The sequence below is a fragment of the Cladophialophora yegresii genome, assembly GCF_000585515.1.
Source record: "Cladophialophora yegresii CBS 114405 chromosome Unknown aczIN-supercont1.2, whole genome shotgun sequence".
NCBI classification, from domain to species: Eukaryota; Fungi; Ascomycota; class Eurotiomycetes; order Chaetothyriales; family Herpotrichiellaceae; genus Cladophialophora; species Cladophialophora yegresii.
Window position 1 is genome coordinate 151796 of NW_006913046.1, and position 18084 is coordinate 169879.

Genomic DNA, 18084 nt, shown 5'->3' on the forward strand with positions numbered 1-18084 from the left:
CCCTCCCATAGAGGCATTCTTGCTGCAGCAGAGTGCATGCAAAATGCAAGCCGACAGACATCAATTGGAACGATCATCGAGGGGAGCGGGGTTGAAGCAGCAAATGAAGCTGAGCGATGCTCGTAGCTGGCTCATGGCTGAGATTAAAGCCTGTCCAGACCAACGACGAGGACGGATGATGGGAAGATATGGCCAAGGGGGTGAATGGTTGAGGAGAAAGTGGCGCCAGGTGAGGGATGTGGTTCGGGGAGCAGGTGCTTCCCCCAGGCGGCCCAGGCGGGGCTGGTCGGTAACGATACAGGTATTACAGGGGCCTGCCCGAGACAAACTGGTCAAATTGGCGGTCCGACAGGCGTTTACCTACCTGAGGCTCGCGTCAATCCACACCTCATGCAACCCCCCCATCCGCCGTCGCTATTATTGCCCTCAACTTTGGCTGGGCTGCCTCGCGGCCCCTGCTTCGCATTTATATCAATGGCACATCTCGCCTCAGAATGGGGCCACCTTCGTCCTACCATGAACACGCCACTCAGCGGTCAGCGGAATGAACTTCTTCTGGAGCAGGACCAAAACAGCTGCCGCCCTACCTCCGCAAGAGTACGCCCAAGCGCTAGCCTGTTGCCCCTTGCACCGTTCTGACACGTCTACAGCTCGAATTTAAATCATCGGGAGTCACCGCCGCCGCAACAGGTCCCAGATGCCACCCGAGCTGACTCTAAAAAGGTGGACAACAATGTTTTCCGCAGCGAGGTTCTTTCACCCATTGGGAATGTTGACCAGACAGACAACGGACCGTCAACTCATGAAGCCATGAGCATAGAGCAACACCAACCGGATACACCTCAGGGAGAAACACACTCCTCTCGGCACTCCACCCTGGTAGTACAGCCATCGCATGGCTCAGATGAAGCCGCGTCGAATGTAGTTCAGGACCCACGGGCTGCTAGCGAGAATCGAACCTCGGCGCCAGTGGACCATGTGAGTCCACCAGATGAGCCCGTCAACACTCAAGACCGTGGGAATGCTTTGCGCGATCGCTGGTCACGACTGGCGCATGCGGCGGATTCGATGACCGGAGATTTAATATTAGCAAGCGATTGTCGAAGAGAGGTTATTGGGAAGAGAAGTGTCGCATTGCTAGCCATTCAAGAGCACCTGAAGACTACGCAAGATCCTTCTCTGCTACATTTATGGGATGCGCTGTCCGATTTACAGAGCTCAGAGCAGAAGTTACTGCAACAAGACGAGAATCTCGTTCCACGTGGGTACGAGATTGTTGCCCAAGGCTCCAAGATATTTGGCGTCGAAGCAGATACTTCTCTTGAGATCCTTGAAGCGCAGGATATTGCTGTGCCTCCCACTGCCACAGCTACGAGCCCGTCCGTTCTCTCGGCAGACAATATCCGACTCGACCAAACCTCGGAGGCTCGGCGATACCTCTCGAGAAAGGGCGACGTGGACCTGTTGAGGGAGAGCCTGATGGGCCTCGACGAGGAGCAGGTCATGGCTTGCGCTTTTCCCGAGGTAGCGATGCCCGCGGCCCAGCTGGAATCGAGAAGGCAACAGCTTACCCTCGAACTGGAGCAAGCCGAAGCGGACCTGGAGACACTACACAACAACCTGCCAGACAGGGAGGTGCAAATCCCCAAGGATCAGCTTCGTTCCTTCCCGACCAATGAAGAAGCGTCATCTCAAACCGACCGTGATTCAGCAATAGGTGGCGAAACATCAGGCCCGCAACAAGAGGTCCAGGCCGAGAGCCTTTCACAGATCCTGGAGCATGTAACGGATGAGAGTCCTGTTAGACCAGAGACACTAGTCAACGCCTATCTCCTATACCAGTTGCGTCAATCTCCGGAAGAACGCAAGGCTTTTTTTAGGACTGTTGACGATGAGCTAAAACTAGGAAAGCAAGCAGGCCGTGCAGATATGAAAACCGACATCCCCATTGAGCACTGGTTCGACGACGAGGCAGGCAAAAAGAAGTCCAAGAAGTCTCAGACGTCACTCACGAAATACATCATCAGTCAACCAAGGTCCAACATGACCGAAGTGGGCACCGCTGAGCATGGGCAGCTAACGCATGGAAATAGCGAGCCGGTTGAACGTCGTGAGGATACTCAGCACAACACACGCGAAGATGTTCGGGAACACAGGCTTTTGGCACGCCAAAAAGCCAGGGGCACGAGTTCTCTCCGTTGACTACATGTTTTCTCCAAGCCATTGACTTTCGATCCTACAAGATGTCCCTTGAGTTGTTCGGATGCTTCCACAATTATTGAATGTGTACATCTGCTGTAGATCATTGTTGCGCGCCTTGGTTCTCCGAAGGTATGCTTCCTACTCGACGTTAACAAGATGAGGCTGTCTGGGCCTTGACACCGGCTGACAGCCCTGCTGCGACCAGGATTCCCTGGCTAGTTGCAAGTTTACACACCCTGGATCGCACTACAGTACGATCCTATCAAATTCCCGGAGCCAGGTTCTACAGGACACGCCGACACGTTAGCGGTGGCGACTCAAATGACCACAGTTGTATTCGACGTGGGAGACACTGTGATCTCCATCCTGTCACGATTGTATGTTCAGCGAACCGCCGAGATGCAGGTCACACGATGCATCGCTTACAGCATCCTGGAGAGTTGGCCTCACCCTCCAATGTTCGGTGCCCGTAACTCATTGGGACGGTGCGTCTGTCTCCGGCTTCTACGTGGTGTAGCGGCTCTCACACTATCACATGTGCTTTTGACCATTGTCCTCTGGCGTGCACAGCCTCCATCCTGCTCGAAACGCTGAGCAGCTGGTGAGGCTGGCCAATTGAAATGAGAAGGCGCTGAATAAAACCGGGATGGTAAAAGTGGTCAATTTCACAAACGAGCATTCCGGATTTCTTCTCAACCGGGCAATTCGCATCGGATTGGCCAGCGGTTTATTCAAACTCGTCTCCTAGAGGACGACCTAGGAGCAATACGCTGGTGGCGCCTTTCACTGAACGAACCCCGGTGTCTCTATATCAGTTGACAGGCAGTAAAACACAAAATGTCATGACATGCCTTTCTCGAAGACAACCGTTCTAGAGATAGCCTGCGCCGATAGCAGGTCACAGCTTGACCGCGATCATGGCATCTGGTCCCTGCTGTACTCTCACGACGGCCAATAATGGTCTTTTGGCAACTGGTCCTGTCACGGCAAGTTCGAAGGCGCAGTTTCCGGCTGATGGAGGGTACTGTGTAAGCTTTGTAGAATGTTCTTGGGAAGCCTAACTTGATTTCTGCGGACGGATCACTGCAGCACCGACTAAGTTAGCAGCACTGCCGGGAGTTGGCCCGATGTCGGGACGGGGGTGTTCACTACCGGAGAAGTGTGAACTTAATTAGGACGTCGGAGTACGAGTACCCAGTATCCGGGAGATCCCCAGGTAAGAAGAGCCAAGTGTTTAGGCTCGAAGCATCCCCCAGTGGGTGCCAGTGATTATCCACACACTAACTCAGTACCCACCCCCGCAAGAAGTACTCAAAGCCTCCACTTGACGATCCCTCAGCCTCATACCGAAATACTCAGCGGCGAATCTTGACCTCTCCAAAGTCCATTTCCGTTTCCAGACTGAGCAACCGCCAACTTAACCTGAGTCATGACTAAGCCATTCTCAGCTGTGGCTGTGCGCTCCTGAGCGCGGCTTGGCAAGCCCTGAGCACACCACGAGTATCCCTGAGTATCCCTGAGTATCCCTGAGTATCCCTGAGTATCCCTGAGTATCCCTGAGTATCCCTGAGCATCCCTGAGCGTCCTGAAAGAGGCCCTGAGCGCAGGTGTAGGGGCCCATAACGCGGCCCCTTCCGGATCAAGCGGTTCCTGAATTCGGCTTTCCTACGTTTCAGGGTTCCCAGTTTCGACCCCTGCAGGCCCGGTTATTGTTGCCTGCTTTCCAAAGCCCAGTCTCGGCCTACGGCCTTCGCTGCCTAGAGTTGGTGGGGACGATAAAGCTAACATCCATCTAGCCGCCCACACATATTTCGTCGTCTCTCTGCAATTCAAAGGCGCTGTCACCGATACGACGAAGATCTCTCTGACATTTCTAAACAACATACTATCGCATATCCCTCTACTCAATACTTTGTGTGGACGTTCGTATTGACAGAGGCCCAGTTGCTTACCTCTTTGCCAATTGCAACGACACATTGACTGGCACATTCGCTGAACCATACCTATCGCGAAACTGGACTAAAGGAAGATAATGACAAGGGATGAGTGGGAATAATGTACTGTGAGCAGAAGGAAGGATGGGGGCTCGGTATCTCTGGCCGGTGGAGTCTAGCAGGTGGATTATGATCATGCGGATTGGAAAGCTGGTCCGGCAAGACAGACTCAAACAAGCACTGAGGGTTTAGCGACTTCCGTTTCGGCATCTGAGCTCCCGTCTTTGACTTAGCAGTACTCGTACAAGGAAAGTAAAATCTACGATAAGCTCACGTGTGGCTCACCTTAATCGCGCCGCTCTTGAAATCGACTCACCCGCCCATTCACCCTCCGCTCACCGTTCCTCTATGCTGATCGTCCAGCGACCCGTCAGCCGTTCAAGTCCCATTTCGGCTGTCTTCCCTATTCTTATCCCGTCCCTCCTGCGCCCTAACGCCCCATTTCCCCCAATGAAATACAAAATCCCCGCCAAACCCTCTCTGGCTATGATCTCTTCTTTTCGAATGTCCTGCAACTACACCCTTGAGTTTGTCACCAACCATCTCCGGGCCGTGTTATGACTGTCCAGCTCTCTACCGAACTTGGCCCACATGATGGGCAAGCAGGAACTCACCACTGAGAATTACTCTAGGTCTGTGCCAAAGCGAATCGCTACTAGAGAGTAGCACACAGGTGATCACGAGATTCATGGCCACAAGAAACACATCATAAAGATGAAGAGGGATCAAGCGTATAGCCTTCAGTGCTGTATCTTATGAGAGCTACGACATTTGCTTTTCACTCTAGATTGCCTATAGCTAGCTAGCATAGGCGAAAATAGGCGATGAAGTCCTTCAACACGAGCCCTCGGCCAGTGCCACAACAAGATCTTCGCATGGGCGTGGTGTGATTCGAATTGCGTGGGCGTGGTGCTCATCGTTTTTGCGATGCCGTATTGTTCTCTGATGTCATATGGGCATGATGCTCATGCCAGTTTTCAATGTGAGTCTGGCGACTGTGCGTGGGGTGGTGCTGTTACCAAGTGGTCAGACATCTGCAGTGCAGAACCCGAATACCCCTGGCAGTTGCCAATCAACATTACACCTACTTAATATTCTCTCAATCCTGTGGCTGTGTGTTATGGTCAAAAGCACCGCTGGCTTTCTCGACCTTTTTATTCTCTGCTCTGGATTGTCCCTGCGCCAAGGATTTACGGAATTGTCCCTGAGCTCGCCTTTGGGGAGGTATCGGAGGCTCAATTCCATGTACGCTAAAGGTTATCGGTCACGCAGTATCGGTCCAAGCTCTCTTCTGTTCAACAGCTGGACACCTCATCAACGCCAAACACTCAGCTGCGTGCGAGCGTTTACCGGTTTGGCCGCGCAAACTCTTCCTTTTCCTTCCGTGATGACTATTGGACGTTCGCACGAGTTCGACGACGATATAGTGGCGCCTCAGGGAAACAAGTACATACTGCATTCGACTAAATTTACCGAAGGTACATCTAAGTCTCAGCTAACCGCACCGTTTCCCAAACCTCTCGTCCCTAGACCGAAGCTCGGCCAGCCTACCGGAACATTTCAATAAACCGGCGAACAGTAATTTCCCAGTATCTCAGCGCGATCACGCCTCTCCCTCGTCAGTGTGCGATGGCCCGCGTCTGCTCAACAGGCGAAAATATCCAAACTTCCACCACCACTGCAAGCAGCAAGTCAGCCATGTATCGAACCAAATCGGCTTGCGTACGAGGCTCTGTCTTGAGCCACTGAGTCTCCAATGCTGCGAGATGCGTCCCCGTGTTGATAACCCCTATTTGATGGAATGGATCGCATATTTGAGGCAAGGGTGGTTGGGGATACTGAACAGATTTGGAAGTCCCTATGTCGGCGAAGGAAGATCAATTGTCATTGACGTCATTCAGTCCCTGGCCGAAACGCAGCTGCAATGGAAGATTGCCCTACTTTAGCTATATCCCCAGGCAATTTGATTTCGTAGCGCAGATTGCGACCGCTGACAATGATATTGAGGGTGCCTTTGATCCTCCAGCAAGGGAGCTTGCCCGGCACCGGTTGGGGTTTGATGAGACCAGAGGTTTTGAGAGACGTCATATCGATCTCCACGTAGCCTGCTTGAATTGCACCTGTTCTTAGTCAGCTCCTAGCTTTCGAGCCTCCGAAGTTAGATAGTGATTCACCTTCGTTCTCGGGACTTTCGCGTCGGTAGTGGTCTTCATGGCGGCGGTCAGAGACGTATAGATACTCTGCACCCACTAGCTTTCTCCTGGAAATGGCGAATGTGTATTCAACTTCTCTCGGGATAATGTACTCTGACTCCACAGTGTCACCCTATCAGAAGGTGTCAGCAATGGGCTATCGACGATCAGCAGACGCTATAAAACATCGTGATCAATACCTTTTTTATGATCCATTCGATAGTATTGTCTATGTATTCCCGTCCGTCAATCTTGTCTGTAATCGGGACTTGGCCTAGGTGCTCGGCTTGTGTGCCGTACCGCTCTGTTCGTATGAACCCGTAGCTGGCCTGAAGAACTCGGGCAGGTCCATCTTCCTTCCTGAGAGCGCGAAGAACGGCACCACGGGCCACGGCGGTCGACCTGCTCGTCAACAAGAGAAGATAGTGAAACGGAAGATGGATTTACTTACGGTAATTTTGACGTCTCGAACACAATTGTTCGTGCCCAAGGGCCGCATTCTGTTGCTAACGATTTCCTCAGATGATCGCATAATGATTCAGACTGTCCGAAGCCGCCCATAAGTATAATTTTCTGCGTATCAGATGAGCTTGATACCAAAAATATGGCGTGCTTGCTACCTTCACATCGCATCCTTTTTCTCGTGCAAGTCTCAATTGCTCCTTCATGATTTCAGCGACGCCCTCCAATGAGGGCAAGAAGAGAACCTCCATCTCCTTCCTGTACGCTGAGTTAGGTCTCGCGATGCCGATGTTGTATTGAGGTATTGATATCATATCTTACCGGTTCAGTACCAGCCGTCCTTTTTCGAACCGTAGCTTGTCACTATGTTTGAGGCCTTGCACCTTGACTGTGTAGTTGGCGCGCGGATCTAAGAATTTCGCGTCCAACCGTTTCTTGTCTCGCCTCTCAAACTCGACTACTAGCCCGCTTATGATTGTCGGGAGACTTTCGCCGTTGTCCTCGAGGTAGGTAGCATTTTTCAGTCTTTCACGTAGTAAGTCCTCGTATCTCTCGTTGATGAAACTTGATCCACAAGTTGAACCTATCATCCTGTAAGTCGGCTAGTGGCAAGTAGCTGATGCTTGACTTGCCTCCGGGTTCAACTTCTTCAGTCTTCAACCGCAGTGGAAAGTCTTTGTCCACAGTGTATGTTATAGCATCAACGGTCCCACCACCTGCGCCTAACAGCATAAAGGTGTCACCAATCTGTGCACATTAGCATGGTGTAACTCCCACGATAATGATCCAGCAAACCACGCACTTTCAAGCGCGTCTTTTCGCGAGCGAGAACGCATGCAGCTGCCCCTTCGGGTTCTGAAACGATGAAGAGGTTGTCGATAGTACCGTGCTGGAGTTTGCCCAAGCACGTGTTGGCGATAGCCGCAGTCAATGCAATTTGCATTTGGCGTATCGCTTCAGCCTTCCATACGGCAGGGACACAGAGAACAAACTCCACTGTCGAGGCATCAGTATATCCCTCTGAATCGATGAGTCTTGTTTTGGTGTGCTGCAGGAGCTGTGCGAGATAATCGGCAATGAGATCGGTATCCTCATTAATCAGTAGCATCTTTTTGAGTATGCTGCAACTTTTCGACAGACCATTCCTGACTTTCTCCGTGTGGGGGCTTTTGTCCAAGATCAATTTAAATCTCGATAGATGTCTTGAATGATCCGTGTTATAATCGGCTTCCAAAAGCTGATCCTGAACGCCATAGCCCCAGAAGAGAGGCGCTTTTTTGTTTTCTGGATGCGATAATATTGACGATGGATGGTTCGACTCTGGTAATCCAGTCGAAGCACTTCCTACGGAGAACGCTTGGTGGTCATTTCCCCCTGGACTGTCGTCGTCTTCTGCAGGTTGACGATCAACAGTGTCACGACTTTGAGGAATCGGCCTCGGTATTCGCTGAGAATACCATAGCTCAGTGGGCACGTCGTGGCATGTGAAGTTTCCGTATGGATTGTAGGGATACCGATCGACAATCTCAATCTGCTGTAGACCGATACGGGGGCGTTGGCTCGCATTGTAATAGCCGACGTAGGCAACAGAGCTGAAGGTAGTTCCGAAGTCTATAGCAATAACAAAATGTCTTGTATCATCAGAGTCTCGCATGGGGGTATCTGGGTCCATTGAGACGTTGTTCGACTTATCGAGGAGGTACGACAGAAGTGTATACAGTGAAGACGCTCGATCAATCCTGCACCCACAGAAGCTGGAGAGCGTTTCCGCGGCAAGCCTCGTCACCGCCGGCACATTGTGTTTCTTAAGGGCTGCACATCCGGTGTGACAGTACCGAGCGCACTACGGTCATGCCAACGGCACATGAGCCAAAACGTCCTGCTAACCCCGTCCGGGGAATTTGACCGGCCATCTATCATCCGGGTGATCAAATGGGCGAGATTCTCGACGGCGCACTCGATGCCGGCGATACCGCAAGAAATGTCGACGTTTCGCACATTTGCGAACTGTGTAGACTGGTGCAGTCCACCAACAAATGCAACCGTCGCGCACCCACTTCAGCATGGCCAACATGGATAATAGTGTTGCTGCACCATTCGATCAAACGATTGCGATCCTGTGCGAGCGGGTTGCAGGCCTTCTTGCGCAGCAAGCTTCATTGCCTCGCCGGAGACTCCTCATTGCACTGGCTGGCGTCCCTGGTTCGGGCAAGTCCACAATTTCCTCTGCCTTGTTGAAAATCCTCTCCAAGAAAGCCGCCGGAAGCATTGTGGTGGTGCCCATGGTGCGTCAAGCGATTTCGTATGACGATAACCGCAGTGTGTGCTGAATTCGAGCCCAGGATGGCTTTCATTACTCCAAAGCGGCCTTAGCAAGCTTTCCCGACCCGGCGTTTGCATTCCGCAAACGAGGAGCGCCCTTCACGTTCGATGTGACCGCCTTTCTGGACTTTGTGTTAATGCTCAAAGACCAACCAGTTACTTTCTCAGGAGAACCCGAAGTTCTGATGTTTGCACCGAGCTTCGACCATGGAAAGCAAGATCCAGTGGCCAATGACATCGAAATATCGTCAAGAGCTCGAATAGTCATCATCGAGGGCAACTATACTCTCTCCGATGAGCAGCCGTGGTGTAAAATTGCCGAACAGGTTGATGAGAGGTATGTGAAAAAGCAAAGTTTCGGGAAGTCAAGGACTAAAATATTCAGGTGGTTTGTAGACACCCCGCCCGATGTCGCCAAAGAGCGACTTATTGCTCGACACCTCCGTGCCGGGATTGAATCGACAAGAGATCTGGCGGCGCGGAGGGTTGAAGACAACGATCTTCCAAATGCGGAGCTCATCCGAAATCACCTTACTGAACCCAATCTGAAAATCGTTTGCTAGGGAACTCAGAAGTCCTGACCGATTTGATCCCAACAGAACGAATCAAAGACTTCGTCGGACTCCGTTGGCCACGCAAAGAGGCCCGTGGTCCACGGCGCTGGGACTTCGGGATTGGTAGACAGCTCGCCCAAGTTGTTACGCTGATCCAGGCGGTCAAGTATCTCCGCGCATTGGATTGCCGAGGGATTTTTGGCTAGGATATTCCGAAGGATGTTGCGAGCTATGTCAATATCTGCACGCCACATCTCCAAAGATGCGCTTTTTATGTTGCCCAGAACGGGTATCATGGTGACAAGTGCAGCGTGAAAGAGGAAGTAACTGCAGTCAGTGAGAATGTTTAGCGTCGAGACCGGGAAGGATGTACTTACGTCGAGTACCAACCTGCTAGCTTGCCTACCTCTGCATCGTGTAGATAGTCATTTATGGAGTTGATGGTTAAGTGAGCGGCCTCCAAACAGGCAGTGATGCACTTGTCTTCATTGGATGCTGCCGTTGAATACGGAGACTGCCCACCGAAGTTCACGGCTTGTCGCAGGAGGAGTTGGCGAAGGAGTATTATTTTCAGGTTCCAGAAACGCCACCACAGGCGGGATCTGGCGAATAGGTACCACTCCTCGAAGTAGGACACTTCCTCCTGGATTTGAAAATACCAGGGTAACGTAGTCGCCCATTGATCGAGACTTGCGACCATTCCAAGCGCTTCCTCGGCAGAGATCGATCTGTTCAACAGCAGACGATTGGAAATATAGTTTGACTGCACATGGAAATCTGCCTGTGCTTTCATGCTGGAATAGATGGTTGGGTGAGGCGATTCGGAAGGGGCAATGGCGGTTCTGGCTGTTAGTAGCTGCCAACAGTGAGCGTAGCTGAGCTAATATACGTGGACCGTTTCTCTTACCTCGTCGTCGATGTTCAAGACGTATTTGGCATTCATGGTGCTACGGTCAGGCAGTAAGATGACTCGCCCGAAGGTAGTTGACGCGCCGCTGTCAAACATGAAAAGGCCCCACCAAACCCTCCGGCGCATCTCCTGCTGTAGAACTGGGACATTCCAGCTGGGGTGTTCACAGTGCAGGCCGAGACTCAATCCCATGCGTGTGGCAAGTCCCAGGAAATTCCAGCCTGTGTTTGGTCTGTTTCGCTTCTGGCTGAGATTGCTTAGCAAGACCAACGCTTGCACGATGGTGAGGTTGGCGGACTCGAACATGGATTCATCTTTGGCGAGAGAGGTAGCGCGTTGGTAAAGTTGGTCGTCGAGCTCAGTGCGGTCGTGAACCGACGTCCATGACCCAAGCGCGAGGATGGTGTAGAAAAGCATATTCCAGGAGCTCTGCTGGGGCCGTGGAATCAGCTCGTAATACTGAGCCCGAAAGGTTGCCTCGTGGACAAAGGGGTATGAGACGTGGTAGTTTGCGAAGTAAGAGTCCACGAGCTTGGTCTTAATCTGCTGGGAGAGTGAAGCTTCCGAAAAGCGCCACGAACCATCCAGAGACTCTGGACTCTGTCCAGACATCTCCGGAGGTCGAAGATGGGACCGGGTCAGGATGGCGGGATTGCCGACCCAATACAGCAGTGACCGTAAGAAGACCACCCCGGACGTGGCACCTGGATAGCTGTTATGATTCGGGAATGCATTAAAACCTTGGTACCCTTACCTATATATCCAGCACCATTCGGTTCAATACGTAACGCCGCCATGCCGTCAGCGATGTCGTCCAGGGAAGTTGTATCCTCTGTCCAGTCGTAGTCCTTGATCTCGTTCGGAGCTAGGTCGGAGACGAGTCCAAGGTTGTCTTCATTTGCGTACGAGAGGTCATTTTGTGGCGCCGGAGTTGGCTGTACCACTGCCGTTGCCTCAGTCTTTACTCGTTCGGGACCCAAAGATAAGGCTGTTTCGAGATCTAGACCAGGGTGAAGGCGAGCAAATAGCGCTTCGAGGTCCTGGAGTCGCTGCTCGACATTTGAGAGATATCTGCCCGAAGGTTGAACCTCATCAGTCCATTAGCGAAGCGGAGCACATACCTTCGAGTTAGGGGTGAACGAATTATCTTTCCACTGTAGCGACATGCAACGCCGCCTTGTATGCATGCAGAACACGCCGGGCGTTCTTTGGAACACTGCAAGTGGTTAGGGACTCATTAAAGACGCCCGGAAATGGAAGTCGGACTTTTGTTTTCTTGAGACGGCACCCATCACACTTGGGGAGAATCAGCATGGATGCAAAGGATAGCCAGGGGAAAGCTCACTGCCGGAATTGTGGAGGAGCGCGGTCTCTGTGCGTCCATCGTTGTAGGGGCTCGAGAAGATGGGAGGGTGGTTGGTCGGATTAACGGTCATGATCCCGACAGAGGTTTCCCCGAGCTCTCGCATGTCCTCACAAATTTGGGTCAAGGACTGTTCGGGCGGAGTCTCCAGCCAAGAGAAAAGCTCGTGAGTGCCGTTTCGTTCCGAAGACTTCCCACAACGAATTGTGCGGGGTGAGAAGCGGCAATGACAGACTGTACCAGCCAACAGCAATTCCAGTCGCACAAGGCCTACGTGTCTGTACGATACAAAGGTCCAGATGGAGATGCAAGTGATCGCCATTGGAATTGCAATCCCGTGGCTTCAGCTGTTCTTGGCGACACTTGCCCAACCGAGATCGTGGTGTTGAGATCGTTGGTCGTGCCGCAGAGAACAAGTAACGTGTACATCACGGAGTACCGTGTATGTCGCACAGAGACCGCATCACCCGTGCAGCTCGGCTCGATCGCACGATCCCTCGTGCTCGTCCGCTTACTCTTACTCCCCTATGTCCACACACGAGCATCATGATCCATCACTACGAGACGGGAATGACGTACAGCAAGCGGGAAGAAAGGCAGCATTACTGTAGTGGGATGCGTGTCTGCCGCCTTCCATCCCGTGACGAGGGGGCGAGTGTGACTCACTGGCTACTATGTAAACCATTCCCTTCGCAGCCAGGGCCATGCATAAGCGGCAATGCAGTGGGACGGTGTGCATACCGTACCACCCGATGATTTGCTCTCTGACTTGAGAAGCGCGTGGTGGACGATGTATTCAGCCCGCGCGTAGCCGAAGCAAGCCGTTGCGTCGCCAGTCTACGAATAGGCACGCCTTCAATATGTACTGTATCTGGGATTATCCTCGATCGTGAAGCGCAGGATGTCCATTCGTCTGACCGATCGCTGTCTACTTGGTGTATGCACGCATCGCTTGTATCGTGTAGGGCGAACTTCCAGAAGCCATGCGGTCATGCAGACATGCGATGCCAATCTACAGTGGTTTGGACATCGCACCAGCACCGAGAAAAGGACAAGTGGTCAGGCGATTGAGAGGACGGGCTGAGTTGCCGTGCTCAGAGGCTTTCCCTTTTGGCCGTACTTATCGCTGAGTACTGTAGGTCCACGTCCCTGTGTGAGTCGCGCACCTGCTCTTGCGTAACTTACTACGGAGTAGACTGAGATGGCTTGGGAGCTCATCCTACGAAAAGACGAGCCTGTTTACTGGTGTGGTACTGTAAGCACAAATACTAGCTGAACAGCGAACATTGAACACTGGACACTACCCACCACGTCTCCAAAGGCTGACGAAGGGCCGGCGGAAGGGCGTGTGAGGGCCAAATTTGCGCTCGCGACAGTCCCGTGTTTGTGGTGTCGCTTGGAAGATCGGGATCGCAGTGGTGCCAGCTCATCTCAGCTCAGCTCAGCGACCCCGCAATGAGGCTCTGCGGACCGCATCCGTCGAGCTGGACGGATCGACCACGCTGGGCATGTGGGGAGGAAGGGAGAGGGGGCGCTTCCCTCCACAATACTGCTGACACGCCGCTGTGATCGGGCTACAATGCAGATTCCATAGTATCGCAAGGGGGAACGAGATGGTCATAGCGTCGTCGGCGTGGGATGTGTAGTTGACTCGAAGACTTGCCAGCCAAATGTGATCGTACATGCTGTAGTCTAAATTACTTACCTAGGTAGTATTTTCTGGTCTCATCGATGCCGGCTGTAAATACATAGACCTAGCTATTACATAATTTCGTTCATTCATTCATCGGTATCAATATTAATATAATATGCTGATACAGTAGCTGAAAACAAATCCTCATCCTCCGAGCTGTGCAATATCGATCAAAGCATCATTTTTCGCCAACCTGATAAGTAAGCCGAGCCATTACTGTTTTCTGGTCCCTGCAGTTCCCTCTCCCGTAAACTGGTGTGATTGTGAAGAGCACCATCGTCAGGTACGAGCCCAGAAGTGAGGCCCATGGCGCATTACAGAACGTTTAGGTCCTGCCATATGCGGGCCTGCGCGAAGAAGTAAACGTAACGATGAGTCGGGGTCATCGTGATGTCGAACGTATTTTAACGTAGAGTCCTGTCCCATGGAACGTTCGGTAAGTAAGTCGTCCTCTTGCTGTAGTTACCTGACATTCCGATTCTGGCGGTCTCGGAAATAAATCTGCAAGTACGGTAGCGCGTCGTCCGTGACCTGCCCGACGTCCATCGATTTGACTGTATGTTCCACGGTGTGGACTCGGCCATAACAGAGACGACTCGCAACCGACAGTCTCTGCTCGGGACTCGCCTTTTTGACGGCGATGTCCCGCTTGCTCGAGATAAGGATTTCTCTGTCGAGCCATTTGGGCTCCGTGCCGACCATGAAGATGCGCGAATGCGCCTCAACATCCTCCGAAGAGCGCCCAAACTTGGAAAGGCCACGGTTGCCGTAAGTGTTGATCTGGAGGCACACGCAGTAACCCCGATCCTGGCGGACAACGACCATCCGGCGAATCGAGCTGTAGATGGGCTCGTTGTACCGTCCGGTGCTGACTTGAACTTTGTTGTCATTATTGTCACTGATGTAGGTATTTTGAGAGGTCCCGGTGTTGTAGCCCTCATGCCAGAGCACGGCAAATACTCTGCCGACGACGTAAAAGGATGAAGGCCTGACAACGTATCTTCCATCCAGCTGGGTCGGATCTTGGTGGAAGAAGGTTGCTTCGGCTGGCACAGAGTACTTTCTCGGCGTTGTTTCGGGTTGACCCTTTGCTGGGGCACGCGAAATGGTGCCCTGAGGTTGTTGATTAGCCCCCGGCACGTTATTCTGGTCAGGCCTTTGCGGGCTTTGAAGATCGATGTTGCCGATCCTTGGGAGCAGGCTTTCCACAGTGTCACCCTTAGCGGCTTGACCGGCGCCGTAAGTAGATGCGTTTGTTATCGGTCTACCTGTGAGCGGCGGGTCATTTCCACGGGGTACATTAGAAGACTGGACACGCGAAGTTGTCTGCTGAATTGGACTTTGGGCGGAGCCGTAAGTTTCCATGCCCGGGCCAGCAGGCTGAACTGGTGGGTGTTGGACTGGTTGGCGCGCTGGAGCCCTTACGGGGCCAGGAGCAGGGACATAGTTGGAGGGCGGACTGCGATAGATCAGGAGTGCGTTCTTGTCTGAATGGGCAATGCTCACCTTGGGCGAGGAAACACTGGGTTCCTCGCACTGTTTGGGGAGGTACTGTAGACGGGCTGGGGATGGCTGGAGAACTGTGGCTCTGGCCAGTATCGCGGTACGTTGCTGTGATGGTGAGCGACCAAGCCATATCTGAATTATTACATAGCAATCACCTTGGTTGTCCTCCGGGCTTGGGTTTGCTTCCACTCTCCCGCCCATCGCGCCCCTTTGCTGCCGGAACGTCAACACCCGATTCTTTCTTGTGACCGATGAAGAGTACTCACCACGGGGATCGGTACCACTGGGCTGTGACATGTCGATCTCACATAGCGCACAGCATCAAACTCAAGTTTAAAATGTGACTGGTCTTCTCTGTAAACGCATTGGGCCGATCGTGAGAGATATAGTCGCAAGGAGACAGGCGGGGCTCTGTCTGCGGGTCTGCTTCGGCAAACTCAGCTGCTCTGGCTGCTGCCGAAACGTGGGAGGGCATGCATATTCGACAAATATGCCCTGCACCACCCCTATGGCTTCAGTTGTCCAGCTAGCATCCGGTGTCGAGGAATCATGCACCCACGGGCTGGAGGAGCAAGCGACGGTCGCCTCTGGCGAATGAGGATGTATGCGGTGCTGCATGGCGGCGGCTAACTCGAGAGAGGGCTTGCGGAGTTTTAGGGGCACCGCGACAATTAGACCGAGACGCTTGACTGTATTGACCATAACGGACACAGGTGCTGATTGAAGGATGAGGTCCGCCTGACCAGAGGTTATCGGACGGCCACGTTGGGGAATTGCTGAGGCTGAACAAGTGGTCGTGGCATGGATTTCTGGAGTCGCGGGAGCTGCCAATCCTGTGCAAGGCAGCACTTAGCGCCGCAGTAAGCGTGCCTAGGGTCCCCTAGCAGGGCACCCCAGGCTCCCTTGGAAGCCACCGGTAACCCCCAAGCCTACAGTAGAACCCGAAGCATGCCATCGACATCCTTGCCGAAACAATTCAGCCAAGGGAGGTGCGGCACGTCAATCGTCCACCGTCAACTGCCCCGTGCACCGTGGAGCGCGCGGTCTGCCTGTTATTCAAGAAGGACCCTATTCCTACCCTCCTGTCCGAGCCCAGCACCCGATTTCGACTTCTGGGTCCGTCTTCCTGTTCAGTAGCATTGCACGGGTGTCATTCATGTATGGCATCCACATACCTAGGTATGAATGCGTTCAACATGGGATTTCTTCACCAAGTGGCCTCTGCACAGGCGGCTTTTCCAGTGGAACCGATACTTTCGCAATGAGTAAGGGCTGAGGTCGACTATGTCCTGGTTTCCTTGCTTACACTCGACGTGCAGGGAACGACCGGGTGACAATGGTCCCTACAGCAAAACTCAGCTACCGACCTCCGAGAGCAGTGTTGAAAGTGCCGCAAGTCATGCCTCGAACGAACGTGATCCGGCAGAGTCATCGGCCTGGAGTCTTGTTCCGCGCGTTGGTGCCGATGAGCCCCAAGACCTTGAGGAGGCTACGCTGTCTGAGACGAAGACGTCCGTACCAAGGGACCCCAGCCTCCAGAACGATGTGCAGAGCCAACAACATGTCGCCCATCGCACTGAGTCGCATAGAGTGAACCCGTCGCTTGACGCCTATGTCTCGGCATTCGAGGTCGTCCGCGCCACAAACCAACGCGTACTGGACCGGGTCTTTGAGCTGAATTCCACAAGAGGACCACTGTTGAAGCAGATCGAAAGCCTCCTCCGTGCCTTGGATGAGTTCGTGCGCCATATTACCGAGCACCCTGGCCCCTCCGACGGGAATGATGCTCCTGCGACCAAGGTTCGGGATCTCCAGCAGCAATTCGACACTCTCAGAAATGGCCAGTTTGCTTCTCTGCAAGCAGATGAAGCAAGGTATAGGGAAATCGAAGACGACATCATCCAATCCCTTCACCGTTCTGGTACCTATCTGGACAACTTGCTCCGGTCGACGCCGACCAGCCCGAATCTGAACCATGAAGCCTCCACGGATCTACCGCAAGATCCAGCCATTGTCGGAAATGGCCTGAATGAGCAGTCTGCCGACGTCCTTCGATACCTGACTCAACTCGGCGATGTAGATGCTCTTCAGGAAAAGTTGTCTGATCTCTACACGGAACGGGCACAGCTCCTGGAGGAGCAGAAGTCGAAAGAGAAGCTAGGCGTCAGTTTAGACGATGACTCTCTTGCCTTCCTCCAATCCTCCGAGCGCGAAGCAGACGAGTTAGTGGAACAGCTGGAGTATGCGAGGCTAGTTCTGCAGGCACTAAAACAACTCATAGACGACGCAGACGCCCAGTCACTCTCAAAAGACGACTTCCCTGTGTCCGAGGTCGACGAGGATTCCGCTGGACTGCAACATCTCGAGGACGGCTTGACCGCGCAATCTTTCCAAGTGCCCCTTAGAGACAGAGGCAGGCAGTTAGTGGTCCGCCAAAGGCTTGAAGCACACGACAACGACTTCAAAGTCACTCTCGAAAGCACGGACGACGCCGCCCTTGCGACTGCCATGTTCATCAACGCCTGGATGTTAAAGCGGTTGTTCCATCTCCCACGAACTTTGGACAGGCTAATCTCTATCGTAGAGCAGCGGCACCCCGGAGCGGATCTTGACCTCTTGGAGCGCACATTCCTGGCATACTGGTTCAATGACGGTTCTGCGTCCGACTTTAAAACGCGTAGGTCGCTTGCTGACCAACAGACGATGCGAGCCAATACTCTCTCCCGATACTTCGAACCGAAGAGCATTGCAAGCGACACAGCCGTGCCTACTGGCTCGTCGCCTCTACTCAGACTAGGCCCATCCGTCCGCACCAGCGAGATCATCAAGCAGGCCATACGATTCCAGGGCTTCCGATCCTTACAGGTGTCCGAGAAATCCTCATAG

The 18084-nt window shown here is 53.0% G+C and overlaps 6 protein-coding genes across 6 annotated transcripts; 3 read left to right on the plus strand and 3 right to left on the minus strand.

Annotated features, from left to right (window-relative positions):
- Window positions 1-810: 810 nt before the first annotated feature.
- On the plus strand, window positions 811-2202 carry A1O7_01978 (uncharacterized protein; the record flags this gene model as incomplete). Its single annotated transcript, XM_007756014.1, has 1 exon — window positions 811-2202. The coding sequence occupies one exon, from the start codon at window positions 811-813 to the stop codon at window positions 2200-2202; it is 1392 nt and encodes a 463-aa protein (XP_007754204.1).
- Window positions 2203-6089: 3887 nt separating this feature from the next.
- A1O7_01979 (uncharacterized protein) lies at window positions 6090-8522 on the minus strand (the record flags this gene model as incomplete). The annotated part of the gene is made up of 8 exons (XM_007756015.1): window positions 6090-6316; window positions 6371-6521; window positions 6589-6790; window positions 6840-6961; window positions 7009-7108; window positions 7172-7441; window positions 7479-7597; window positions 7653-8522. The coding sequence occupies 8 exons, from the start codon at window positions 8520-8522 to the stop codon at window positions 6090-6092; spliced, it is 2061 nt and encodes a 686-aa protein (XP_007754205.1).
- Window positions 8523-8922: 400 nt separating this feature from the next.
- Window positions 8923-9735, plus strand: A1O7_01980 (uncharacterized protein; the record flags this gene model as incomplete). Its single annotated transcript, XM_007756016.1, has 3 exons — window positions 8923-9135; window positions 9193-9509; window positions 9558-9735. 3 exons carry the CDS (start codon window positions 8923-8925, stop codon window positions 9733-9735), a joined length of 708 nt encoding a protein of 235 aa, XP_007754206.1.
- Window positions 9736-9740: 5 nt separating this feature from the next.
- Window positions 9741-12072, minus strand: A1O7_01981 (uncharacterized protein; the record flags this gene model as incomplete). Its single annotated transcript, XM_007756017.1, has 6 exons — window positions 9741-10053; window positions 10104-10582; window positions 10634-11340; window positions 11391-11685; window positions 11758-11852; window positions 11982-12072. The coding sequence occupies 6 exons, from the start codon at window positions 12070-12072 to the stop codon at window positions 9741-9743; spliced, it is 1980 nt and encodes a 659-aa protein (XP_007754207.1).
- Window positions 12073-14154: 2082 nt separating this feature from the next.
- A1O7_01982 (uncharacterized protein) lies at window positions 14155-15399 on the minus strand (the record flags this gene model as incomplete). Its single annotated transcript, XM_007756018.1, has 1 exon — window positions 14155-15399. The coding sequence occupies one exon, from the start codon at window positions 15397-15399 to the stop codon at window positions 14155-14157; it is 1245 nt and encodes a 414-aa protein (XP_007754208.1).
- Window positions 15400-16482: 1083 nt separating this feature from the next.
- Window positions 16483-18084, plus strand: A1O7_01983 (uncharacterized protein; the record flags this gene model as incomplete). The annotated part of the gene is made up of 1 exon (XM_007756019.1): window positions 16483-18084. The coding sequence occupies one exon, from the start codon at window positions 16483-16485 to the stop codon at window positions 18082-18084; it is 1602 nt and encodes a 533-aa protein (XP_007754209.1).